This window comes from Zalophus californianus, chromosome 6, assembly GCF_009762305.2.
Source record: "Zalophus californianus isolate mZalCal1 chromosome 6, mZalCal1.pri.v2, whole genome shotgun sequence".
Lineage (NCBI taxonomy): Eukaryota > Metazoa > Chordata > Mammalia > Carnivora > Otariidae > Zalophus > Zalophus californianus.
In genome coordinates, this window is record NC_045600.1 from 33286407 (window position 1) to 33313834 (window position 27428).

The 27428-nt window shown below is 41.4% G+C and overlaps 2 protein-coding genes and 1 pseudogene across 2 annotated transcripts in view; 2 read left to right on the forward strand and 1 right to left on the reverse strand.

The window, feature by feature from the left end:
* Positions 1-132: 132 nt before the first annotated feature.
* On the forward strand, positions 133-23867 carry ATP6V1D (ATPase H+ transporting V1 subunit D). Its single transcript, XM_027570197.2, has 9 exons — positions 133-351; positions 4957-5074; positions 14466-14545; positions 16095-16162; positions 16873-16917; positions 18052-18155; positions 18688-18754; positions 20112-20190; positions 21397-23867. Exons 1-9 carry the CDS (start codon positions 311-313, stop codon positions 21536-21538), a joined length of 744 nt encoding a protein of 247 aa, XP_027425998.1. The 5' UTR covers positions 133-310; the 3' UTR covers positions 21539-23867.
* On the forward strand, positions 7636-8488 carry LOC113909123 (annotated as a pseudogene).
* Positions 23868-24037: 170 nt separating the features above from the next.
* The window catches only part of MPP5 (membrane palmitoylated protein 5), a 70258-nt gene continuing 66867 nt past the window's right edge, over positions 24038-27428 (reverse strand). Inside the window, 1 exon segment of the mRNA XM_027570191.2 lies at positions 24038-26915. Coding sequence (XP_027425992.1) covers positions 26739-26915 — 177 coding nt within the window. The 3' untranslated portion in view covers positions 24038-26738.

The following is a 27428-nucleotide window of genomic DNA, read 5'->3' on the forward strand; positions in this document are numbered from 1 at the left end:
TGCGCAGCCTCCTGGGAGCTGGAGGCGGGGGCGGCTAGGAGGAGAACCGGAAGTGAGGGGCGGTTCAGTGCGGGGTTCGAGGCCTTAACATCCGGGCATCGCCTCATTCTTGTAGTCCCCCCACCCTTCCCACGTGCCAACGGGAAGCGGAAGTGAAGAATGCGTATATACGTAGCCCAGCTGCCACTTAGCAACACGAGGAGGTCAGGTGACACAACCAGCTGACTCCCTTAGAGGAAGACCCTGTGGCTGGGGCTGTTGCAGCCTCGATTGCCCGGCGGGGGATCCGAGCCAAACTGTCATCGTCAGAATGTCGGGCAAAGACCGAATTGAAATCTTTCCCTCGCGCATGTGAGTAAAAGAACGGGTCTAGCGGCATTTCTAGGTTCTTGAACGCCTGTCCCGAGCAGCAGTCCCTGCATACCCTGGACCAGCAGCGAGGTTCCTTGTTTGCTGGGATCTTGAGCTCTCCCCCGTCCCTTTTCGTGAGTCTGGGGCGATGCTCCCTGACGGCTCCCTCACACATTCCTCTGAGGGAACCATACTGGACAGAGCAATCCCAACCCGTAGGACAGGCTACCCGGCCTGCTGGTTTTTACGGAGGACCTCTGACTTTATTCATCAATCGAGCCATTCATCCCGTATTCCCTTATTGAGCTGGGTAGTGGTTTTATAGAACTGTGAATCATCGCCAGTTTTGCCTAAGAGCTCACAGTTTAACGGAGAGATGGACCAGCTAGCGAGGTCTGATAAATACATTGAGAGGGGAAGTTTACTTGGTGAGAAGCACATAGAAGAGGCTTCTAGGCCAAATTGGGCGTTGAATCGAATTGCCCTAGCGTGGACGTCAGATTTCATCTTGGATCCCCTTTCTCCTCTTCCAAGATCCCACGAAATGTTACCTGCGGTGGGAAGATACCCCTGAGTTTTCGAGGCACTCCGTTTGCTCCATCACCATTGCGCCTCATTCAGACAGACCTCTGTTAATACCACACATCAGATTGTAAAGTGGATATTTGTTTACATATCTTTCCCACCGAAACGTGAGCTGTTTCCAGGAGGAGAGTGTGTCTTGAGAATTAATCCATAGAAGGTCTACAAAAAAAAGCATAGTGCCCTAAGCGTTGGGCCAGTTTTTATTATTATTATTTTAAAATTTTATTAATTTATCTGAGAGAGAGAGAGAGGGGGAGAGAGCACAAGCAAGGGGAGCGGCAGGCAGAGGGAGAGGGAGAAGCAGGCTCCCAGCTGATCAGGGAGTCCTATGCGGGGCTCAATCCCAGGACCCTGAGATCATGACCTGAACTGAAGGCAGGTGCTTAACGGATTGAGCCACCCAGGTGCCTCTGGCCAGTTTTTAAAGGTTTTGTAGTTTTCTCAAATTTGCCTAACAATGTGTGGAAAGTAAAAATTAGTTATTTGCCCTCTCCTCTTCTACTTCCTCTTTTTTTTTCCCCAGTGAGGTGTAGAAAATCAGGTTTGGCTTTGACAGTGGTCCTATTTCTTTGGGGGTGTTCTTGGTTTTTTTCCTTCATCCTGACTTTTTTCTCAGAGAATCTGAGAATGCCTAAAATAAAAAAGAATTATTTTCAAACCCCAGACTTAAATTTCTGTCTCTTGCAGGTTGGCTGCAGCTCTTAATGAAATGAAAGGGTTTTGGGTTTTGTTTGCTTATTTTTTTACCTTCACCTACTGATTTTCTAGCAGGTGTTTCTATTAGGTGGGAAGCAAGTCAGTTGTGGAGAAAGGCACTGTCTGTAAAGTAGATAAGGATTAAGGCTACCAGAACTCCCAGCACTTGACCCTGACTCTAACCAATGTCTGCACTGAAAGAGCACCAGACTAGCATGGCCTAAGGCTGTGTTCTTTGAAGGACCCTGGCACCCATTTAAAATGCCTGCCTGAGAAAGCCCAGTGCTTCCAGGAGAATGTATTGTTTGTTCTATCCAATACCTGATGATTAGGCCCCTGACCTCCCTTTCTTAGGGCATTCACTAAAAATGGCTTACAATTATGAATGCTTTCTTTTCCTTTTGAAATATATATCTCTCTCTTACAACTTAGAAGTGTCATTCTCAAGGATCAGAAAGCCATTTCTTTGAAATGTAGTTATTAGGAAGGATGGACGTCTCCCAGTCTCTGGGAGGATAGAATCCTAACTTCCATGATTGCCAGCTAGCAGACACAGCTGGCCAAGTGTCATTTTCAGTGACCAGCCCTTTGTAATTTTTCACTTCTGTGACTCTTGAGTCTGCTTTTGCTCCTCTCCCTATTCTTCCTTTAAAATGCCCAACCACTTCTGCACAAGTCAGAATGGAGCTCGGCTTTTTCTCCTACTGTCAGTGGTTACTGAACAAAATCTGTTTTCACCACTTTAATGTCTGGCTGTGTTTTTTGTTTTTTTTTTTAAATTTTATTTATTTATTTGACAGACACAGCGAGAGAGGGAACACAAGCAGGGGGAGTGGGAGAGGGAGAAGCAGGCTTCCTGCTGAGCAGGGAGCTTGATGCGGGGCTTGATCCCAGGACTCTGGGATCATGACCTGAGCCGAAGGCAGACGCTTAACAACTGAGCCACCCAGGCACCCCGTGGCTGTGTTTATTTTTGATAGTAGTCAGAATGTTAACATTTTTTTGTTTTTACTTTGAGACTAAGAAGTGAAAATGGACTTCTTTGGGCTTAGACAAGAAGACTAATAGGTTTGTAAATTGAAAATTGCTATTTGAGAGCATTCAGCTTGCTGATTGAGAGGAAAATAAGGTGCAGGAAGTTACTGCTTCTCTAAATATTTTCCCCAAGGCTTAGCAGCAGGTATTTTGTCATGTAGTCAGATGTCTTTGATTCAGCTGAAAACAAAGTCATCGTTCTAGCTGAAGGTCGAACTTCTTTCCTAGTGCTGAGCAGCACTAAAACTTATAAAGGAGTCGGTTTTTTAAGAGCTAGGATAGAAAATACTTTAGTGACTTCTGTGTCATTTCCACCTTACAGGGTTATTCTGTGAAGTGGGGCTGTCTCCCATTTAGGCAGCAGAGAGAACAAAACAAGTTTAGAGTGAAAACAAAAGAAGCATGAAGGATTTGCAGTCAGGAGTCCGTCAAATCCAGGTTCTATGACATACTGGCTGTAAGCCCTTAGGCAAGTCACTCTTCACGTCTCAGGAATTAAAATGTGTTTATTTCACAGGTGCCATTAGCTAAGAGGAAATTAAAATTAGCATAGTAAATTCAATTTTATCAACCAGCTCACCTTTTTTACCATATTGAATCTGCAATACTGGGATTTGACTTAAATTTGATCCAAGTCTTTGAGCCCAAATTCTGGTCATTAGTATCAACAAGATAATATGCTAAATGTACACATTGGAGTGGATAGCTCCAGCTAAGGCTGGAAACTGAACCAGCTTCACTTGGTCAGACTTCCAATGAGGCCAGTCAGTGCAAATTTAGCTACTAATAGTAGTTTTCAAAGAGAGGACTGTTCATCTGATGCTATTTGTAATAGGCAGTGTGGCATGTGGTTGGGATACAGTGGGCTTTGGTTTGAGCCTTGGGCAAGGAACTGGAGTCAGAAATGTGTTTCAGTCTTTTTTTTTTTTTTTTTCCTAGAGTGACTGGGAGAAAGTGTTTGATTTTTCTAAGCCTCATTTTCAAGATAATGTTCAAAGTTTATTCCAGCTATAGAATTGTCTCAGTAACCTTTCCCCTATGGTAAAAGATTTCAGTAAAATCTAAAAATTTACCCAAATCCATTAATACATGCTATTTTGAAGTTGGTTGTAACACCGGTCATATGAAATTATACCCTTTTATACAAATCACCTTAAGTATCTACATTATAGTCTATTGTTAAATCTTATTTTCTACTTTTTTCTTATTATTAAATTTTATCTGGCATATGGTAGTAAGAACAGAAATGTCAATTTTTGCTGTTATTTTCTTGACTTTGGTATTGGGGTTTCTGGTGGGAAAAGATTGGAATAAGGTAAGAAGAGTTCTGTAGTTTGTCACTTCTCAGAAATATGTGTCATTAGTTCCTTGAGTCATTTACAAGTTAATAAAAGTATTGGTAGTAGGATTTTGTCTGATGAAATGAGAATACTTTAATGCCACACTTTCAGTAGAAAAAGTAATTATTCGTTGTGGCACATATTAGAGAAGGTCCAAAAGAATATTATAAATACAGTAAAAAGTAAATCCATTTTTCCCACTCAGTCCCATTTCCCAAAGGAAACTGTTACCAGTTTCTGTGACTCTTTTCTAGAAGTATTCTCTGTATCAATATAAGCATATTTATCCCTTACTTTGCATGAGTAAGAGAATGTAATATAGATTATATTCTTCTTTTACCTTCCTCTTTTTTATGACTGCATATTGTTCCATTTTATGATGAACCATGATTTATGGAACATTTAGCTGGCTTCCACCCTTTTGCTATTACACACAAGGCTGGAGTACTCATCCTTAACCTTGTATATATTTTTGTGTACATGTGGGAGTAAATCTTTAGGATAAATTCCTCACAGTGGAATTGTTGGTCCTGAAGGTAAGTGCATTTCAAATTTGGATATTTATTAGTGGACAGATTTTTAAAAAATGCTTAATACACCTATAATGGAAACACAGACATTATTTTAACTTGCAAATCAAATAAATATTTTAGCTATGGTGGCATCATAAAGTAGGACTCCTGATAAATTTTATTATGATTTAATAAGTAACTTTTCCCAGATACTGGTCAAAGAATTATTTCTCTTTTAAATAAATGAACTTATTTATGGAACACTGAAGATGGAAATCTACAGTATTGAGAAACCAATTAATTATAACTGTCAGCACAGATGCTATATATTCTTACTCTCATGACATCGGAGTAAAGCATAATTTTAGTACTATATTGGAAGTATTTTTATGTTTTTTAAACAGTGGGAATAAATATTTTTAATTTTGTTTATATAGGGCACAGACCATCATGAAGGCTCGATTAAAAGGAGCACAGACAGGTCGAAACCTCCTGAAGAAAAAATCTGATGCCTTAACTCTTCGATTTCGACAGATCCTAAAGAAGATAATAGAGGTAGAATGAACTGTGCTTAGAACAGTTATTTATTTTAGAGATATTTAAGGAAAATCCAGCGTGGCTATTGGCATTTTAATTTTTAAGTTATTTTAATTAAATTTTTTTCTTTCAGAAGTAGAAATACCATTTTGACTGTAACAAGTTTCAGATCATTTAATATAAAATATGGACTCATTACTCTTGCCTACAAAGCCCCACTTGATCCGATCTGGCCCCTGCCTGCCACTCTAACCTCATCTGGAGCATTCTCCCTGCCATTTTCCTCCAGGACCTTTTCATTAGCTTCATTAGCTGTTTCTTCTGCTTGAAATGTTCTTTCCCAGAACTTATGATTTGCTCCTCTGATCATTCTGGTCTCTTCAGAGAAGCCATCCCTGATCACCCAATCTGAAGTGACCACTGTATTTACCTCTGTCACGTTTCCTTATTTTTTTTTTTAAAGATTTATTTATTTGAGAGAGAGGAGAAAGAGCAGGAGCACAGGGAGGGGCAGAGGGAGAGGGTGGAGAGAGAGTCTTAAGCAGATTCCACGCTTAGTGTAGAGCCAGACGCAGGGTTCAATCTCACAACGGTGAGATCATGACCTGTGGTGAAACCAAGAGTCTGACGCTTAACCAGTTGCATCGCTCAGGCGCCCCACATTTCCTTATTTTTGTCATACCGTGTACTACTGCATATTTTCTTGTTTGATTGGTTGCCCCCACTAGAGAGTGTTAGTTCTGTGAAATCAGGGACTTAAACCTTTCAGCACTTATTTCCTGTGCCTAGAACAGTGCTGGCACATAGTATGTTTCAATTCAGTGCTTTTTAGGTAAATGAAATGTGAGTACGGAAATATATTTTAAAAAATGAAGATTATTCCTCTCCCCCTCCCAACTACCCTTCTCATTTCCCAGAGTTCTCTGTGACACTTTGATTTATAGTGTTTCTTTCATCATGGATGTTTTTAGTAACATGCAACTGTTATACATTATATAATTCAATTCCTGCCTATTCCCCCTGGCAGAGTATAGACCGCTTTCTACATCAATACATAGATCTGCCTCTTTCTCTATAACAGCTGCATGGAACGCCATCGAAGGGATAATGGAATTTAACCATTTTTCTGTTGATGAATGCATAGTTTTACTATTTAGTGGGGGAGAGTACTCTTCAGTCCTTATGTGTATGTGTAAGAGTACTGACAACACTGACTCCATCTTTGGCCCTCCCTCTTGTTCATGGCTGCACTTTCACTTTCCTCGGGGCTATGTGTTGTGGGCTTCATGGAGGTTAATGTTTGCCCTGACCAGAATGTGGGAAGGCTTTGTTCTGACCCTCCCTAGAGTGGCGCGCAGGAGGTGCCCTTTGAGCTAACTATCCCGTGACCGCCCCACCAAGCCCCTTGCTCTGTGAAAGCAGGGGGTTAGAAGGCCTGCCTGAGGGGAGGAGGGAGAGCCGCCGTCCGGCATTTGCAGCACGGCTGGGCCTCCGTGTGTGCTTGGTGAGGCGCCGGGGAGGGGAGTCGGGAGGGGAGTCGGGAATAGGGCGGGAACCGGAGCAGACTGCAGACCGGAGCAGCGTTGGCTTTGGAAGGGGATGTGTGAGCCGCACGAGCCGCACATTCCTCCCCCTCGGGATGCTGTGTCTGGAGGAATCCCAACAGCAGGAGGGAACGCTTGGGAATTATGGGCTTGGGAGGGTGGAGAGGGCGAGTGCCTCTGCACGCTGAAGGGAGAACTGTGATGTCTCAGGAGAGTGGGGCCCCAGAGGCCTGGGATCCCTGGGGTGATGACTCTGATGAGGAGGAGGTTGTCCTAGAGGAGGAAGATGGTATATAGACACGCCCTCTGATTCAAACAGAGCCCCAGGCTACCTGCTTGCCTGAGGGTGAGGGAGAAAATATTCCCGCTAGTCAGGGTATGACAGTGAGGGAATATTCTGCCACTGACTCAGTGGCGCAGGTCAGCTGCTTTAGGCAGGGCGGCTGACAAGGGGTGGCAGCTTGGGCGTTGCCATGGTGGGGTACCGGGAAGAGGGTATCCTCTTGGAGTTTTGGGATGTCAAAAATGGCCCCAGTCAGTGCTCGTTCTGCCTTGCAACAAATATATATCACAATCCTGGGACAGAATCTCAGGCACTTAGTTAACTTGATTGGATAAATGCTAGAATTAAGATAACTTGGTATAAAAGGGGTATGTTCCGGGCGCCTGGGTGGCTCAGATGGTTAAGCGTCTGCCTTCGGCTCAGGTCGTGATCCCAGGGTCCTGGGATCGAGTCCCACATCGGCTCCCTGCTAGGCGGGGAGCCTGTTTCTCCCTCTGCCCCCCTCTCTCTCTCTCTCTCTTTTTCTCTGACTCTCATAAATAAATAAATAAAAACATTAAAATAAAAGGGGGGGGGTATGTTCCTTGATCTCCAGGGAAGAACTACAAGAAATTCTGTGTAAACTGGAAATGAAAGCTGCCATTTACACCTAGCATTTTAGAGATCTAGACAAAGAATTACTTTTCTCTTGAGGAACCAGAAGCCGGAGTTATAAAGCGAAGGAAGCCGAAAGCTCCACTGGATTTTCTTTTCACTTCCTTCCACAGCCCCCTTCCAGCCTAAGCTAGAGCCAGTGGGCCTCTGGCCTAGCAGAGCTTTCGCCATGGCCCTCAGCGATGCTGACATGCAAAAGCAGATTAAGCATATGGTGGCTTTTATTGAACAAGAAGCCAGTGAGAAAGCAGAGGAAATAGATGCAAAGGCAGAGGAAGAGTTCAACATTGAGAAAGGTCGTCTTGTGCAAACCCAAAGACTGAAGATTATGGAATACTACGAGAAGAAAGAAAAGCAGATTGAGCAGCAGAAGAAAATTCAGATGTTTAATTTGATGAATCAAGCAAGGCTCAAAGTCCTCAGAGCAAGAGATGACCTTATTACAGACCTACTAAATGAAGCAAAACAGAGACTCAGCAAAGTGGTAAAATATACAACCAGGTACCAGGTGCTGCTGGATGGACTGGTCCTTCAGGGTTTGTACCAATTGTTAGAGCCTCGAGTGATCATTGCAGGAAGCAGGATTTCCCTCTGGTAAAGGCTGCAGTGCAAAAAGCGATTCCTATGTACAAAATTGCCACCAAAAAAGATGTTGATGTCCAAATTGATCAGGAGGCCTACCTGCCTGAGGAAATAGCTGGTGGAGTTGAGATCTATAATGGAGATCGTAAAATAAAAGTTTCCAATACCCTAGAAAGCCGGCTGGATCTCATAGTCCAGCAGATGATGCCAGAAGTACGGGGAGCTTATTTGGTGCAAATGCCAAGAGGAAGTTTTTGGAGTAAACCTTTGGGCGAGGTGGAGTTCGTTCACTGCTCTCCTGTCATGCGGAAGTTTCTGATATTTGAAGAAACAAGATATCTGTGTGGCTTCCTCTTCGCTGTTCTAATATTCTGTATTTATCAGTGGATCCTCTCTCTAGCTAATACCCTTGGCCTAATTGTTAACAGGAGAGAAAGTTTCACTTATTATGATCAGGAAATCTTAGCTTACTGAAAGCATAACTTCCATTTCCTTCTGTAGCATGAAGGTGAGGGTATCAGTGGGTGGTTACCAGCGCTTCCCCGAGTCTCTGCTCTTCTTCTCGTCTTCTGCTGTCGTTCTCGAGTCTAGAGGATGATGTGTGTGGTGTTCTCTGACATTCAGTCTCTGCTCTTTAGGCTTCAGATGCATGGGGAGCATGCATTCCTGCCAGCACTAGTAGCTTCACTGTTCACCTGTTTGGGCCTAGAAGCGTTCCTCATCTGTAAATGTGATTTAGAATCTAAGCCATGAATCGGTCTTATTTATTAAAACAAAAGGTTTACATGGAAAAAAAAATAGTTTTCTCTTGTATGGAAGACCTTATACTACAGTCAGCCACAGGGGCATGGTATGGGACTTAATATCTGTCCTTGCCCCTATGGTTAATCAGTCCATTGCTACGGTAGCTACTATGGTGGCTGACGTAAATGAAACCAAAAGAATCTGCCATAAGGGAAATAGGTGGAAAAACAAAGGATTCTCCCGGTGATAAAATGGCAGAAAGGGGGCCCATCAAGGTCTCTCAAACAATTATGGCAAGATCTACTTTTATACAGGATCCTGAAAGAAAATTCAGACAACCCAATTTGGTCTTGCTAAGCATTATGGAAGGTAAATACCGACAAGATCCAAGGGCTGGGTTAATTAACTTGGGTTAATGCCCAAGTTCCTGGGCATCATCTGGTCAAGTAAGACAAGTGATGCCAGAGACGGTCATTAGTAAAATGAAGCTTTCACAATCCCTATAATGGTAGAGGAATTACAGGCTTTTGGTTTATTGGGTTACTGGAGACTTTTTGTTTCCTATCTAGGAATAGAGTAGATTCCTTGTAAATGCCTTAACCAAGTAAATGCCTTGGTTAGGAGGGTAAGCCGATGGGATTGGGGTGCAAACTGACAAGAGGCTATATATGTATATTTTTGAAGATTTTATTTGTTAGCATGAGAAGGGAGAAGAGGAGGAGCAGAGGGTGAGGGAGAAGCAGACTCCCAGCAGAGCAGGAAGCCCGAGGTCATGGGGCTCCATCCCAGGACCCCAAGATCATAGCCTGAACCAAAGGCAGACGCTTAACTGACTGAGGTGCTCCAATAAGAGGCTATGTTAAGGGCAAAAATGGCAGTAAAACAAATATGGACCTTGGGGGTATTAATGCCAGGTGTGAGTTGTGAATTAGATGTAAATTTGTATCTAGAAGGCCTTGGCTGGGACTTGTGGGATCCTGTTAGGATTCTGGTCTCATTTATGGAAGGGAGTAGAAACCAGGTGTAGTCCCATGGAAGAACAACTATTAGCTATGTATCTTGCGCTGCAACAGACAGAAGGAATGAGTGCTGATTTGCCTATGATGGCATGAATTAAGGACTTGTTCAGCAAACCTAAGTGTTCCTGTGCCCAGGTGAGCACCTTATAGAAATAACATGCTTACCTACAGCGGAGGAGCGCCTGTAAATAACCAACCCACTATCTCATGAGCTACACTCATTAATAGGGCCAGTCACCTAAGTCAACCCAACGCAACTTCTAGGAGTCGCTGACATTATGCTTCCCTTCCCCTAAGTAAAGGAAGGGAAAGCCTCACCTCCGGTGGATGCATAGTATACTGATGGCAGTTGCAGGGGAATCCTGCCTATTTGGCATTCCTGTGCCATTCGGCTGGATTCTGATGTACTTTGGTTTGAAGAAAAAAACTAAAGTAGTCAGTGGGCAGAATTGAGAGTGGTATGGATTGTGTTGACATATGAGCCAGTGCACATCGATTTGGCTATTGCAGCTGGGCAGTGTTGTAAGGGTTGACAGCATGGATGCTTTGATGGCACAGAGAAGGCTGGGGTGTATTATTTATTTTTTAAAGATTTTATTTATTTATTTGATAGAGACACAGCGAGAGAGGGAACACAAGCAGGGGGAGTGGGAGAGGGAGAAGCAGGCTTCCTGTGGAGCAGGGAGCCCGATGCGGGGCTCGATCCCAGGACCCTGGGACCATGACCTGAGCCGAAGGCAGATGCTTAACGACTGAGCCACCCAGGCGCCCCGGTTGGGGTATAATAAATAGGGCTCTGTGGGGAGTAGAACTGTGGGAAGGTATTTGGGAAGTGTGCCCTGAGCCTGTCGCAGCTGTCCGAGTATGACCTGTGTCCCTGCTCACTCCCCATCCACACTACCAGGCAATTATGAGGCAAACACTCTAGGCCAGGCACAGTTCTCCTGGAGGAAATGCTGACCCCGTCTGATGTAGCAGAGTGGGTTCATTGTAAATCGGGACACCAACTGAGGTCCCAGAACTACTTGGCAAATAGTAAAAAGATTGTTTGCCTTTAAAATATTTCATTCTACAGGGCGCCTGGGTGGCTCAGTCCATTAAGCGTCTGCCTTTGGCTTAGGTCAAGATCCCAGGGTCCTGGGATTGAGTCCTACTGCTTCTCCCTCTCCTCCCCACTTGTGCTCTCTCTCACTATCTCTCTCACTGTCTCTCTCTCTTAAATAAATAGAATCTTTAAAAGAAAATAAAATATTTCAGTCTACAAGCTGCTGACAAGGACTGCCTCCAGTGCCACCTCAGGTGATGGTCATTGTGCCATACCCTCGGGTATATTGGGCGGACTACAAGCCTTGTTTCTCAATGGCGGATAGATGACATAGGCCCTTTGCCAGTGTTGGAAGGGCTCAAACGTGCACTGACCCACATGTGGACACTTGCACAGGACTTGTATAAGCCTTTGCCTATAAAAGAGCTAATCAGGCTGCAACCATAACAGGTTAACAACTGGAGAGCATGTACAAACAGTGACTCAGATAGTGATCCAGGGATGTTTTACGGGTCGTGATGTCCAAGAATGGGCAGAGGCCTGGGATATATGGTAGACTTCCCACCTGCCATACAGTTTCACTGCTGCAGGTCTAACTGGAAGGATGAATGGACTAATAGGAAACACATTAAAGACTTTGTCACCAGGTGGCTCCCTCAAAGGATGGTCTCCAGTACTAACTGGCTATTCAACTTTTTAAGGCTGTGCCCATAGCAGGACAGACCTCTGCATATGAGCACCTAAGCAGCAACACCCGTGCAACTCTTGGGTGCAGGTGTTGTCGGGAGGTCTGAGGCCTCTTGGCGGCAGAGGGACTGCTTTTGTGATTGCTACAAGACTTCCCATCTGGGAAGGCTCTAGTTCATTGGAAATTGGCTTGGAATGCCTCCTCCAGGTGGCTTGGTGTGCTAATCCCTTGGGGCCAACGCCTCACATCCGGTATTCTTAACCCTTATATATTGGTCAGGGCCCAGCACATGCAAAGAACTGCTTCTGAACCTCTGACTCTTGGTGTTGGGGTAGGGTTGTTAGTATGGTTGTGTATGTACAACATAGACACATCCTCTGATGCTATTAAGGAGCAAAATAAATGGTTTCATCTCCCAGGGAAAATACCAAAGCCAGGGATGATATATATTACCTCCTGGGGACGAAACCACTACCCTGTTGTTGCTAACTGAAGATCTGCCATATCTATTGCTTGTAAAACATTTCTTACAGCCCATAACCTTGCATTGTTAATGTTTCTATTGTGTCTGGAAACATTTTGTTATAGGCCACACTTACACTGAAGTTTACAGTCGCTCCAACTGCTGGGTCTGTGGAAAGGACCTCTTTACTGGGTTGTTGGGGAACCATAGTTCTAAGTATTTTCTCTGGTCTTAGACGTATAATCATATTGCTGCTGTGGTATAGGGATGCAAGTCACCTCCCAATTACCTGGCTGTATGGTCCTTGCGGAAGAATGGTGTAAAAAGATGATCCCGGCCGGAAGGATGTTGAGGGTAGAGTGTAGGAGTGCTGACAACACTGCCTCCCATTTTAGCTCCTCCATCTTGTTCATGCCACACAGTGACTTCTTGGGGCTGTGTGTTCTGAGCCCCATGGAGGTTAATGTTAGCGCTGATTGAAGGGTGGGAAGGGTTGTTCTCATCTTTCCTAAGTGGTACACAAAGGGTACCGCTTGAGGCAGCTAGTAGAGATGGCTGGCGCACAGAGCGTCCCACCACGTTAGGTACCTACCCTGTGACCTCCCCACCACGCCCCCTCGCTCTATAAAAGTGGTTATGGTGCAGACTTGGCAGGGAGCAGGGGTGGGGAGAGTAGCTGTATAGCTGCCTGGGTTGTTTGTCTTCCCTATCCCTCCCTGTCGGTAGGTTACCTGGAGTAAAACTGTGTAAGTAGTATGGAGTGGCTTATATGTTTTTCTGTCTCAGAGTGCCTTCTCCCTCTGCAGGATACTTTACTGTCGCTCCTCCACCTTCTAACAGTATGTGTGCTAGCATTTCTCTGGAAAGTCATAGAATCTCTAGGATCTGTCATTTGCATTTTTTAAAGGTTTTTTAAAAATTTATTTGAGAGTGAGAGAGCACATGAATGGGAGTGGGGGGTTTGGGGAAGAGAAGCAGGCTCCCCCGCGGAGCAGGGAGCCTGATGCGGGACTCGATCCCAGGACCCTGAGATCATGACCTGAGCCGAAGGCAGCCGCTTAACCAACTGAGCCACCCAGGTGCCCCTATTCATTTAAATTTTGTTGGATAATTGCCAAATTGTTCTCCAGCTTGTAATACTAATTTACATTCCCACCAAATGATTAGTGAGAGGACCTATTCTTTCAGATTCTTCCTAACTGGGTGTTAATGTTTTTTATTTGTTGCCAATCTATTGAGCTAAAATTGGTGTCTTTTATTTTTATTTATTTTTTTAAAAAAGACGGATGTATTTCAGAGCGAGCGAGTGAGCCAAGGGAGGGGTAGAAGGAGAGAGTGAATCTCAAGCAGACTCCATGATGAGCACAGAGCTTGACTCAGGGCTTGATCTCACGACCCTGAAATCATGACCTGAGCCAAAATCAAGAGTTGGACACTCAACTGACTGAGCCACCCAGATGCCCCTAAAATTAGTATCTTTTAATTTGTACTACTTTTGATTGTGAGGTTGAGCATCTTTTCATGTTTATGGGTAATTTGATTTTCTTGGTGAATTTTTCTTTTTGTAGGAGTTCTGCAAGTATTCTAGTTAATGTGTAAAATACTAAAAATATTTCTCTCTGGCCTTCAACTTTAAAAAAAAATACTTATTTGGTCAAATCTGTTAGTCTTTTTTTTTTTTTAATATGGCTTTTGGGTTATATATAGTGCTTAGGAAGGCCTAAAAAGATTAAGAAAATATTTTGTATTTCATAGTTTTTTTTTTTAAGTTTTATCTTTAAGAATTTCTGGAGTGTGTGATGTAAGGAGATAGGGACAAGCTCATTTTGTAAGTGGGTGGCCATTTGAATGGTCTGTTATTAAATTTCCATAGAGACCTGTGGCTCTTTATGAACTCTATTTCACTGACTTATTTGTCCCCATATTGGATATATTTCCTTATTTTTAATACTTGGCAACTCTGCCTACCTGCTCCAGCTTTTTTTCTTTCAAAAAGATGGTTGGATTTTTTCAAACATTAAATAGTCCAGGTTTATATTAGAATCACTATGCCATTAAGATTTTCACTGCACTGCAGTGAATTTGAGAGATTAATTTGAGCACATTAGTATGGACCCATTCAGGAATAAGATAGTCCTTTAGTAAAGATCATTTTCTATTTCTTAATGTCTTTATTTTAATGTTTTAATTATAAAACATATGGTGTTGCAACACTGTTATTTACCATAACCAAACTGTTCAAGTAAAATTGGATATCCATTTTTGTTATCAAGTCAATATTTTAGACACACACCTTGTATAAAATACTGGTTATTAAAGGAACATGATATTGTCTTTTCCCTTGTACAAAACGTGGTTGAATCAGCTGTTGGTTTATGCTTTTCTAGACTAAAATGTTGATGGGTGAAGTGATGAGAGAAGCTGCCTTTTCACTTGCTGAGGCTAAGTTCACAGCAGGGGATTTCAGGTAAGAAGAACTTAATGGGGTGTTTTAAAAAAAAATCAAAGTGCTTTCATGTTCATAATTTCCCTTAAAAGCTACTGTTAATTATAAAACATCTAAGCACTAAAGACAAATGATGAGGTTAAAAGTGTTCTTTATTACTCTCTGACCCTAACACCAGTGTCTTTATTATCACATACACATGTCTGGTACAGAGTTGTAGGCACAGGATACTTAACATTCTGTAGTCTGTTTTCATTTAACATTGTGTCCTAAACATCTTATTTTCACATAGCTGTATAACCTTTCTCTAGCTGTACATAATTTATTAACTGTTTCTCCTAATGGTGAACTTTTGGGTTGATTTTCAGAGTTTTAGAATATTAGAAAAGATGCCATGAACATTTTCATGCATATCTATTTTTGTTTCTCTAGAATTATTTCCTTAGGATAAGTTTGAGAATGGAATTGTTTTAAAGGGCATGAATTCTAAGACTTTTGTCATATCAATATATGCTTTATATACAAAGCATGTAAAATGGTTTAGTTTTTGCTTTACACGGGGGTTTTGCCAGTTATGTTGTGTGATTCTCCCCAAATAAGCTTGTGTGGTAAACCAGGCAAACATTGTTATTCTCCCTTTAAATTCAGTGCCTTCCTGAGGTCAGATGGCTGTTTGGGGACAGAGGTGGAAACTGTTTTCAGGATTTTTTATTTTAGTTGTCTTTACCCAGTGACACAACGTCTCCATTCCTAGTTTGTGTTATTCAGGAGCATTAGCTGACAGGTCTTACAACTACAGGGGCTTAAGGCCTCTTGAAGAGATGGACTTTAATTTTTGCCAGTGTTCTAGCAGCAGGAGGGAATCAACAGTATATAAGTGGTATGTGAATGCATTTTAGGGTGGTTATGGGGAAAACACTTTATGATAAGAACAGGTTGGGGAGTCAGACAAAACCAGATGGAAATTAGGTTCCAGGGTAAAGGAATTGAACTCCTACTTAGCCAAATCTAGAGCGTTTGGACAGCAAACCTAAAAGGAAGGAGTTTTCTCTAAAAAAAAAAAAAATTTTTTTTTTTAAAGATTTTATTTATTTGACAGCGAGAGACAGCGAGAGAGGGAACACAAGCCGGGGGAGCGGGAGAGGGAGAAGCAGGCTTCCCGCAGAGCAGGGAGCCCGATGCGGGGCTTGATCCCAGGACCCTGTGATCATGACCCGAGCCGAAGGCGGACCCTTAAGGACTGAGCCACCCAGGCACCCCAGGAGTTTTCTCTAAATTACATTGGCTGAATAAAAATCCTTAAAAGTCACATCTGTGGCACCACATGCCTGACTGAAAACTCAAGCAGTCCGTGTACTTTAAAATCATTCTTTCTGGTTTTCCTACGGTTCATTCTTTGCTCTCTGAGACCTTCCTCTGGCAGCAGTGATTTTCCTTTTTCTGGAAAGACAATTATCAAAACATACTTGTGCTATCTCACCCTTGCTGAAATTACCTGATGGGTCCCTGTAGTTTTATTTCTCACTCTAAAATCTCAACTAAATCAAGGCCTTTTTTTTTTTTTCTGCAGCACCACAGTTATCCAAAATGTAAATAAAGCCCAAGTGAAGATCCGAGCTAAGAAAGATAACGTAGCAGGTAACTTTTCAACCCTTCAGAATCCTTAGGAAGAAAAGATGACCTTTAAAAATTAACCTGTTTATATGGCAAGATCTTCATGTTCTAATTAATCTCTTCTACTTAGAACAAATTGATTTGCTTTACATGTTAAAATCTTTGTAACTGGTGGTTGCCAGAGGATGGGGTGGGGGAAATGGGGATAAAGTTAGAGTTATACATGAAGAATACCTTATAGAGATTGGCTGTACAATGTAGTGCCTATAGTTAACAATGCAGTGTTGTGTATTTAAAAACTTAGGGTAGATCTTGTGTTGAGTATTAATGTACAAACAAGAAAAGGGACACAAATCTTTGGAGGTGATAGATAATGTTTATTACCTTGATTGTGGTAATGGTATCATGGGTGTATACATGTATCTAAATTCATCAAAATGTATACATTAAGTATGTGCAATTTTTTTCTTTTTTTTGCATTTTACGTATACCTCAAAGCTGAAAGGAAAATAATTGTAACAGCTTGATCTCTTATTACTCAGGATAATTTGATTATTAAATAGGAATGGACACTTAAGGTACCAGGTTCCTAAATTCATTCTTTGAAACCAGTTAAATTCCAGACAGTCTCTTGACTTTTGAGTATTTGCTGAAAAAGAAACACAGGGAACAATGGTGATCAAGAAACAGTACTTCAAGGACATACTTGTGAATCCCACGTTTGTGTTTAACAGGTGTTACTTTGCCAGTGTTTGAACATTACCATGAAGGAACTGACAGTAAGTGTGACACTTTGGTAGTGTATGTTTCTGCCTTCTCCAGATTCCTCTTTAAATGAACCTTTTCCTGGAAAATTGGTGCTGGATAGACTTTCTTAGAGTTTAGTGGTTCCAGTGTTAGCATCCTTCTTATATGGTACAGTTGGGACAAGAGTTAATCAGTTAATAAAATTGGGAGTCATAAAACATTATAATGTCTTAAAATATTTTATTTCAACCTAGAAATACATAAACAGTCATTTGCCATTAAAAAAAAATGTGCAAGCCCATGGCCTTTGAGTATGAATCCACTAATTAGACTTCTGTGTTATCTTTCTGCATAAACTACACCCATAATGCATTGTTTATAATTTCCAGTTTGAGTTTCTATAAAGTAAAATCAGGTCTTAGACTCTGTGATGCAATCTGAATCTAAATCTTCCTAGATTGTATAGCGTATTCTCAATTTTTTACAATTGTCTTAGCATTTCCTAATTTGATAGCATTTGGGTAGTAACACATCTTTATGGAGTCTTTCCAAAGTAATCAACTTTTTTTCATAGAAACAATTTTTGGCATTTATCTTCCACTGGTTCACATAGAGTGTTTAGTGTAGCTCAAATGAAGAAGTGGAGCAAGCTAGGGAGCCCCCTGCTACTGGAGTGGTACTGTACTGTGGGCGTCAGGCCGTATCATGCCCAAGGCAGTGGGGCCCAGTGGTTAAAAGTTTCTCCTATAGTTACGTTTAGAATAGTTTCCTTGGGAAGAAAAACATGTTCACTGTTTACTCTTAACTCTAGAGAACAAACTGATGGTTACGGGAGGGGGTGGGGGGGCAGGGGTGAAATAGGCGATAGGGAGTAAAGAGCGCACTTTTGAGAGCACCAGGTATCACGTGGAAGTGTTGAATCACTATACTGAACACCTAAAACTAATATTACACTGTATTTTAACTGGACTTTCAATAAAAACTAAAAAAAAAAAAATGCCTAAAACCTCACATCGGAAAAACCAAACATACTGACTGTGCAGCCTGGCCTGGAGTCAGTGAATTCATTTCTCCTTGTTTGGTATTAGTCTGACTTCTTTTGGGGAAATTTGTGGGGAAGATTATTTACTCGGTAATGACAGATGTTGCCTGACTGGTTCTTTCAGGTTATGAACTGACTGGGTTAGCCCGAGGTGGGGAGCAGTTGGCAAAATTAAAGAGGAACTACGCCAAAGCAGTGGAGTTACTGGTGGAACTGGCTTCGCTTCAGGTAAGCGCAGCAGCCGGAGAGCTCCTGCCGCACTTGGGTGTCTGAGGGTCCTCTCTCTGAGAGGGTCCCGCACTTAAGGCTTTAGGCTGTTTCCAGGATTTAATGGGAAACGAACTAGAGACATTTTGATTTTTGAAATGGTGGTTTCCGCACCATTGTCCCTACTGATGACTAACAAAACGTGTGTGCATTGGTAGACTTTCACTCTGGTAGGTGAGAACAGCAGCAGTCAATACCAGATTTAACTGCAAATGTAACAGTTTATGCATGAAAGCTATTTTTTCCCCTTTGTGGCTAGTTAATATATATAATATGTCATCGTGCCTGATTCTCTCCCCTTGCCATTTTTATAACTTTAGGCGAATCTGAAGTTAAACACATTATAATAGCCTGGAAATAGTGTTCTATGGAAATTGTTGAAATGTAGCCTTGGTTTCCAGATATTCTCTACAAGTGCAGTCTGCTTAAAGCCAGACAGGACACAATTAGGAAAACTTCATGCTTAAATTACTGATTTGTCCTCTTATTTTAGACTTCCTTTGTTACTTTGGATGAAGCCATTAAGATAACCAACAGGCGTGTCAATGCCATTGAACACGGTGAGTGTGTGCTGCTGTGAGGCTCTTTGTTCGTCCACTTGTCCATAGCTCCACGTTTGCGTGGGATTCGGGCACCGACTGCAAGGGGAGTAAGACCTTGCCCCGTCCCCAGTGGGCAGGGCAGCGTGGGTCAGCCCCATCCGCAGGAAGGGGTTAGTAGTAAGTGCTTTAATAGAGTTGTAACTCCCCCCAAGTCCATATACATAAGGGAATGGTTAAGTTAAAAATTCTGAAGTGTTTAATTCATTTCTGGTCATGAATAAAGGACGAAACTATTTTTTAAAAGCCCTATTGTTTTCTTTAGTTCTTTCCAGTGATTCAGTGACCTTTTTGAACACATTAAATATTTAACTTTAAATCCCTTTCCCGTAGGCTTTCCGTCCTGCTCTTCTCCTTGATTCCTAAACATTTTCCCATTTGATGCATTTATTTTCCATCTCTTATTCTGTAACTGTGCTTAGTGTTGGCGCAGTATTTTCCGTTCAAGAAACTCTATTTTCGTTAAATAATTTTAAGGTAAGAAAGGAACAAATTTTGAACAGCAAATAAGTTATTTTGCGTTCTCAGTGTTAAAGAGGAAGTTATCTCATTTTAAAAAACTCAGCACACACTTCCTGACCAGTTGCTAGTGCCAACCTTGTAAGTGGAACTGCAAGCAAAACATAATGGATTAGGTGATAGTTCGGCACTCGAGTTCACATTTTAATTTCTTTCTTTTTTAAAGATTTTATTTATTTGACAGAGACAGCGAGAGAGGGAACACAAGCAGGGGGAGCGGGAGAGGGAGAAGCAGGCTTCCTGCTGAGCAGGGAGGCTGATGCGGGGCTCAGTCCTAGGACCCTGGGATCATGACCTGAGCCAAAGACAGACGCTTAACGACTGAGCCACCCAGGCGCCCCCTATGAGTTCACATTTTAGAAGCAGATCGGCAAATTCTCTGTAAAGCAGCACCTTATGACTAACCTAAAACTCAACTTAGTGTATTCTCTCTGCTTGATGATCTGCTTTTTAACAGGGATTGTGATTATATTTAAAATAACATCTGTGGTTCAGTGTTGTATATTCATATAAATTCAGTATGTTCAATGTTATGTATATTGTGGTCCATTGAATTATGGTGTATATATTGTGTATATTATCTGTCCATAGAAAGGACACTAGAAGGGCATATACTGAAATGCTTTCAGTAGTTATTTTGGGGTGGTTGGATTATACACTTTTATTTTTTGTTTTTGTTTCCTAAGTTTTCTGCATTAAATGTACATTAATTTTACAATTAGAAAATGTTACACAAATGAACACTGGCAATTTGAAAAAAGGTCTGAAGTTCTCATATATATATTTTTTTAAACCCTAGTCATCATTCCCCGGATTGAACGTACCCTTGCTTATATCATCACAGAGCTGGATGAGAGAGAGCGAGAAGAGTTCTATAGGTTTGTTGGAATTGGCAATTATTGATCAATTTTTGTTTCTCATATGCCAAAGGTTCAGTTTGCTGAGAGACTGTTGGCTTATGTTCTTTAGAATTAGCACAGCCTGCATTTTATTCTGATAAATGAGAAGCAAGACATAATATTGGCAAAGGCTCTAGAGACTAATCTATGCCAAGTTTTGCATGTATTTAAAATATGTCATCTCCAAAAAGGCCCTTAGGAGAAACTATTCATAGATTTGATTATTCTTTAAAATGAAATGATTTAGATCAGGTGTCTGCCTCATAAAAAGAAACTGCAATTAATCAACTATGTATTGCATGGTGAACATGTTCCAGGAGAAAGTATAAAGTATTTGGGGGCATTATGTAATAATATAAATCATACCATTAGAGAATTAGCACAGTACTCAGAGAAATGAGGCATGTACATGAATTGGTTATGAACAATTGCAGCTGGTAGGGACAACAGATACTAAAAAGGTAGTATACAGAGGTCAGTGTGCCAGGTTCAGAGATGGTGGGAGACAGGTAGAGGCCCGTATTCAGGGAAGACGTGGCCATCTATGATTTATAATCTTAATTATAAAAGGTTATTGTGTTTCTTTCCTTCAGTGACATTTAGGATTGTGGTGATCCAAACTGATTCAAAGTTTTAATAAATGTCTGAATGCTTAAAAGGTGTTCCATTATCAAGGGATGGATTTCAAGGTTTATTGAGTCCGGGATAGGAACGTTTTTTAAAAAAAATTTACTTTTTTTTTAAAGATTATTTATTTATTTATTGAGAGAGAATGGTAGAGAGAGAGCACGAGAGGGAAGAGGGTCAGAGGGAGAAGCAGACTCCCCGCCGAGCAGGGAGCCCGATGCGGGACTCGATCCCGGGACTCCAGGATCATGACCTGAGCCGAAGGCAGTCGCCCAACCGACGGAGCCACCCAGGCGCCCGGGACTGTCTTCTAAAAAGAGCTTTCACTGCAGACATGTAGGACTTCCCCCGACCCCTTCAAAGTCCATTATCAGCTTAAAATGTGTGTATTCTACCTCAAATCTTTATTTTAAAAATGGATTATAGAGATCACTGAATTTGAAAAAAAAAGTAAAATTTTGTTCTAGTTTGTGTTTATGATCCTTGTTACAAAACTAGCAGAGGTCAGATATACTTAGAACTGAAACAGTGTTCAGAAAATTCCCTTTTGTTTTACAGATTAAAGAAAATACAGGAGAAGAAAAAGATTCTCAAGGAAAAATCTGAGAAGGACTTGGAGCAACGGAGGGCAGCTGGTGAGGTGATGGAGCCTGCTAATCTTCTGGCTGAAGAGAAGGATGAGGATCTTCTGTTTGAATAATCTTTCCTGCTCTGGTTCTTTCCTAAGCTCTAACATGGCACCATTTTAATTCACGGTGTGTAGGTTTGGTATGTGTGGCTATTTATTTTTTGGCCTAAGAATTTCACTGGTGGTAAAATTTCCCTGGATGTTGGTTATGGGACTACCTTTGCAAAATCCTAATTTAGCAACCACTTATCACATGAGATTTGTAGCCCCTGCCCAGGAATTTATTCAGCAGCAGCAGTACCCTGCTCCATGTACATCTGTTCAAGGGATCTGCTTACCACGCATATTAGGAAATCCCCCTTAGGAAACAGCAGTGGCCTCAGGCCAGCTATGGCCGTGGCCGCCTGTGTTCCCACCTGCTCCGACACCGTGGCACTGCTGTCTGAGATCGCTGCGGCCATCCTGTGGGACCCTGGTACTTGTCTCCAGCTTTATGAAACCTTCACTATTTGCCTTGCATGGCAGGTCTCTGTCCTGTCTGTCATGGGAGTTCTGCCAATTTTAATGTGATTATGGTATAAACAGTAAAATGATTTAAAAATGAATTGTTCCTTTTTTTTTTTTAATTTACCATCAGTCACGTTCTTATCCTCAGATTGGCACATGGGATAGAGCTTCCTCTGCAGACATGGAGGACAAGCTCACTGAGATGATTGAATTTTGGGGTATTCATAAACGTGCCAGTGAGTTAAGAGGGGTTATTAATACTTCTTTCTTTCCTAATCTAAGAAAAAATAATTCTCATCTGAGAGTAATAAGGTAACTTTTATCTTATAAGCAGTAACACTTGCTGTCTTCCATTAAATAGGAAGATGAGGCATTTGAGTGGCCATATCAGGAGCTGACTGAGGTTTTTCGTGCTGTTTGATTTGGTGAGCCATCCATGTTTACTCAGGCTTTCTTGTACCCAGTCCTGGGCATTTCTGAGGTGACTTGGCTATGGAACAGTTGTGGGTGAAATTGTTAACACTTGGCTTATGAGTATTGTATTTAAGTCAACTGATATCATAAGTCTAGGCTTTTAAAAGTACCACGTAATTTTGCAAACATTTAATACCTGCTACAAAATAATCTTAGTTATGTGCCAGGCCCTGCTTTAAGTGTTTTATTTATATTATCACAGCAACCATAAGACATACATGTTATTGGGGCGCCTGGGTGGCTCAGTTGGTTAAGCGACTGCCTTCGGCTCAGGTCATGATCCTGGAGTCCCGGGATCGAGTCCCGCATCGGGCTCCCTGCTCAGCGGGGAGTCTGCTTCTCCCTCTGACCCTCTTCCCTCTCGTGCTATCTCATTCTCTCTCTGAAATAAATAAAATCTTAAAAAAAAAAAAACACGTTATTTTAACCCCACATTTCACAGAAGAAGACTTTAAGGCCCAAGGAGCTGGAGTAATTGGTCCCAGCTCAAAAAGCTAGAAAGTGGTGAATCCGGGATTTGAATTCAGGCAGTCTACCTTCAGTGTTTTTATAGCCTTCTAATCTTTCTTGCCTCTCCTATATTTAAAACTTTGGGTAAAGGTAAGATCTAAGGCCTGTCCTGGAGGAGCTGAGTTTTTGGCAAATCCTGTTTTGAATTGGAGGTTTTATTCTGTAAGTAACTTCAGTAGTGATTGGAAAACCAACAGGTGAGTTCCTAAGCAGTTCAGTGTTCCTATTTTCAAGGCTTAACATTTAATCCAATACCGGAGTGAGGTGTAAATACTATTCTCTCCATTTTACAGATGAGGAAACTGAGGCTTCGTCAGGTCAGACAGCAGAGCTACGATGCAGGCCTTGGTTCTTAAGCAGTATGTACTGCCTCTCTAGGAGGCCAAAAAAATAGCTGGAAGGGTATGAGAGCCCAGATTACTTAATGGTTTTTCACTTCGGTAAATTCAGTGTTCACCTTCACCCGCCGAGACGAGAGAAGCACCTAGATTTCTCCTGTGGCTTCTTAAAGCTCCTTTTTATTGGCCTTGGCTAAACTCCCTACAAAACTGCGATGACTTTACGGTTTTAGCATATCGTTAACTTAGAAATCAGAAGAACACTGTGAACCGAATTTGTTGTGTGGGGTGATGTGATCCGTAGGGGAAGGGAACGATCATGAATAGAAAGCCAGAGTGTGTGTTTGTGTGACACTTTTTGTTGGTATGATTGCCTCCTTTGGGAGATCGAGAGTGGTACAGTAGAAAAGTGAATGTTATGTATTTGTCAACTCACATCCCTAGCCTTTGTCCCCGCAAATCCTTGGCTGCATATAAGTGGAATTTGCCCGAGTATTTACATACGTTTTTTCCTAGAAAATGTTTAAGTTCACAGTGTTAACACTATCTTTAATAAAATTTTTTTAAAACAAGGAAACAGAACCTATGTCTGTGCCAATAGGGGGCACTCCCCCACCATGAAGAATAAATTAAAAGGTATTTTATGTTTCACGCAGAGGTTCCAGTGGACTTATTTCTGGCAAAAACTTGCAGACCGAGTGGTTAGGTGAGTTGAAACCTTGACTAGCAGAGGATGTAAACACGGAACGTACTCAATGGTTTTATTTGAAATATAATTTTACTTTGTTTTTACAATACGGTGTGCAGTATGACAACTCGAGAACAGTGCAGATACAAGGTAAGAGTACAAAGGGGGATTAACATGTCAGAAAGGTTACCTTTTATTAAGGCTAAATCCCTGGTTTATAGTTTCCATACACATTCACAAATCTACATTCAAATTATTCCTTATCAATACTTATTCCTTAGGCCATGAGAAAAGGGAAAAGAAAATTCAGATACTACATTTTTCACATAAAGCAAATCTGAATTAGTCTAAATACTATTCTTTTCCATTTGTTCTGACTTACGAAAATTTAGCAAAGGAAGGTATTTCCTTATTTAAACTACTGTGCATTTTATTAGCTATTGCCATCATTCCTGTAAGTGGTTAAGACCTCCCCCACACCGGGGTCTCCAATCAGAGCCACAAAGGACAGGAAACGGAACTGGCCAGAGCGGCCGGGCAATTGGGTGTATAGCAAGGCTTTTTTTCTTTTTTTTTTTTTAAGGAGGTCAACAACTAAGTTTTCACTTTGTTTAGGGACTGTGTTGAATATCAACACATCCATGTCACTGAGACGGAGAAAAGTTTGGGACATAAACATTTCTGTCCCTCTCCCATTGCTGATAAGGAGAGAACTGCAGGATTTCACTGACCCCCAAAATCTCTTTGTCAGCTAAGTATACTAGGACATGGCATGTGCCTTGGTGTAGGGGATGTGCCTGTGAAAGCACATGGCCCTCGCGTGGCTCTACGGCCTGCAGGATAACTCAGGAACCGGCCCATAGCTACTTCAACTGCCAACGTTTTAGATCTTAGGGCCGAAAGCAGTTGTCCCTTAGGAAAAGCAGCTCATAAAACTCCATTGTCTACCATAGACTACCTTTCATTCCTTAAGAGAAAGTAAAATGGAAAACTGAAAAGATTAAGTGCTAATATTCCTTGGTTTTCTCTGTCCTAAACTGGAGTGTTTCAGATCTGAAAAGATAGGATGGCATTCCTTCCCCTGACCCAGGAATGTTACTTTCTTCCTAAGGAACGGTTATCTTGAAAGTATTTCCATGTAAGACACATTGCAGCCGACTTCAAGGCCATGCAGATTTGAACAGAAAAGGCAACATATACTATCTACATTTGTTCAAGTAAAATTACATAGAAATCAAATATATACACAACAACGAGACAAACTACTCATTTACAACAACTGCTTACGTTAAATTAAGTGACAACTCCATGTTATTCCAGTGTTTAGCTTTGGGAACAGGTAATGCTGTAGCTAAAGTCATAAAAATAAAAGACATTCACATTTGAGGTCATTTGACACACATCACACCATCCCTGAAGGCTTGAAAAGACTACAAATTAACTTTCCGTGCCAACTGCAGAAGTTGAATTTTATAGCTGCAGCTACAGAAACAGTATGAAGACCCCATTAGCTTAAACATTTATGATTGAGCAAAGCCACTGCATTCTGGTCATTAAGAGGCAGAACTTGATAGGATAAAAAGCTGCTTCTGCACGCTTAACTCCCCCCTCACCCCCCATGTTCTTTTCCTATAATGTTCAAATGACTTTCAGGTCATCCTTTCCTTGTGATCTCAAAGTCAATTGTTACAGTATTTCCCCTTGGATATAATTTTACTCCAATGCTGAATGAGTGTTATCAATGACCATTGGTCACCTAGTAAATATTAGTATACAGCACAGCAGCTATGTTTATCCCAGAATTCCAGTTTATTACTTACATATGGCACAGGCATCAAATTATACCGTGCTCATATATAAAAATGCAAAACTGTCAAATGTGCTATGTCCTCTCATATATGAAAAACGATTTGCATCATGAGGAAAAAACTAAGTTTATATGACCATCTGCCATTCATGAAAGTGTTACTTACACATTCTATTGTACTATGCAGATCAGAGAAGGAAGCAAGGTTATAGAATCACTTGTGATAATTTAAGCAAAAACTTCAGAAAATCATTAAAAAAATCAGCATATGCTATATATATTTAACTAGATCAGAATCTGTTGAGTGTGCAGTGAAATCTGATCCACAAAGTCTGAGCTAAAAAACGTGTTTCTAACGGAATGTCTTAGAATTAAAAGACACACAAATGAATTCAAGCCTAACAGTAGCTTGAGACCAAAGTGGTGCCATTTTTTTTTTTTTACATTTTAGGAAAATATTTCTGATGACAAAACCAGCCTTCTAACCAAATACTGTCCTGCCCAGTACACAGAAGCACAGCCCCCCCCACCCCCCGCCATGAAGTCCTTTAAGTTAACTGTTAAATAGCATCAGTACTTTAACTATGTGAGACATGGACCACTGTGCATATACAGACAAGTTTTTTCATGGAAATAGGACCAGGCAGAAAAGATTTAGTTAGGTGAAAACAATTAAAAGGTTTTTACATGGATAAAATGGAACTGGTCTGTTGAAAGCTTCCATTTAGAATCCCCAGAGGAGGCAAGAACCTCTAAAGCCATGTACGGAGAATAAAGACTGCTATGCACAAATTGCCTAAGGGAATTTTCTCACTCGTTTGAGATCAAAGAACAGGTCTACAGCTTATTTGGTCTGCCACCTCAGGGTCTTGCTGAAGTGTCAGGGCTCTCTTCCTAGTGGCAGTTTGCCAGATCAAGTCCAATCATATCATAGAATGGGTGTTTCCCTCACCTCAGCCAAGTGGATGGCACCCACTGAGGTTCAGTATCAAGTTTGTTAATTAACCTAAGCAGTTCCTGATAGGCTTTATCAAGATCTGAATTCACAATTGCTGTGTCAAAGTAGTGGCCATTGTTCTGTTCCATCTCTCTAGTCTTCTCAATGATTTCTCTCAACTCTTCAGGCTGGAAAGACAAGACAAAAACTGAGGTAATGCCATTCCTTACCAAAATATACAGTGAGTCAGCGATGACTGAAGAACAAAAAAATGGCCTTCTATTGTTTGCTGTCTCTCAAAATATGCCACTTCAGGAGCTCCTCTTCAACCCTGTGATGGCCTCGGTGATTATCATCCTTTGGTGTCTTCAGGGACTCAATATAACCTGTTTATACTGCTACTCAGGTTTTCATGTATTTCTGTTTTACTCACCAGAGGCTTCAAGGCAGACTGTTACTTAGAATTCCCTACAAACATTTGTTTTCAAGCATTTTAGAACATCATAACCTTTCCCTAAAAACATAACATCTTTGAAATGCAGAGTGAAACTTTCAGGTTGAAGCAAGGTTGGTAGGACCCAAAGTGCCATCTACTCTTGGATTTATAAAGATCTGCTGTCCTTTAGATCTATTACAGAGTTAAGCAGGGTAAACATTATGGGAAAAGAAAGGGATCAATAGAATGGGTATCCTTCTATGAA

Excerpts from the sequence above, each read along its gene's own strand:
- ATP6V1D (XM_027570197.2), top strand. The coding sequence starts at position 311 with ATGTCGGGCAAAGACCGAATTGAAATCTTTCCCTCGCGCAT. Across the intron at positions 16,918-18,051 it reads TTACCATGAAGGAACTGACA|GTTATGAACTGACTGGGTTA; the intron begins GTAAGTGTGACA and ends TGGTTCTTTCAG. Across the intron at positions 18,156-18,687 it reads TGGAACTGGCTTCGCTTCAG|ACTTCCTTTGTTACTTTGGA; the intron begins GTAAGCGCAGCA and ends CTCTTATTTTAG.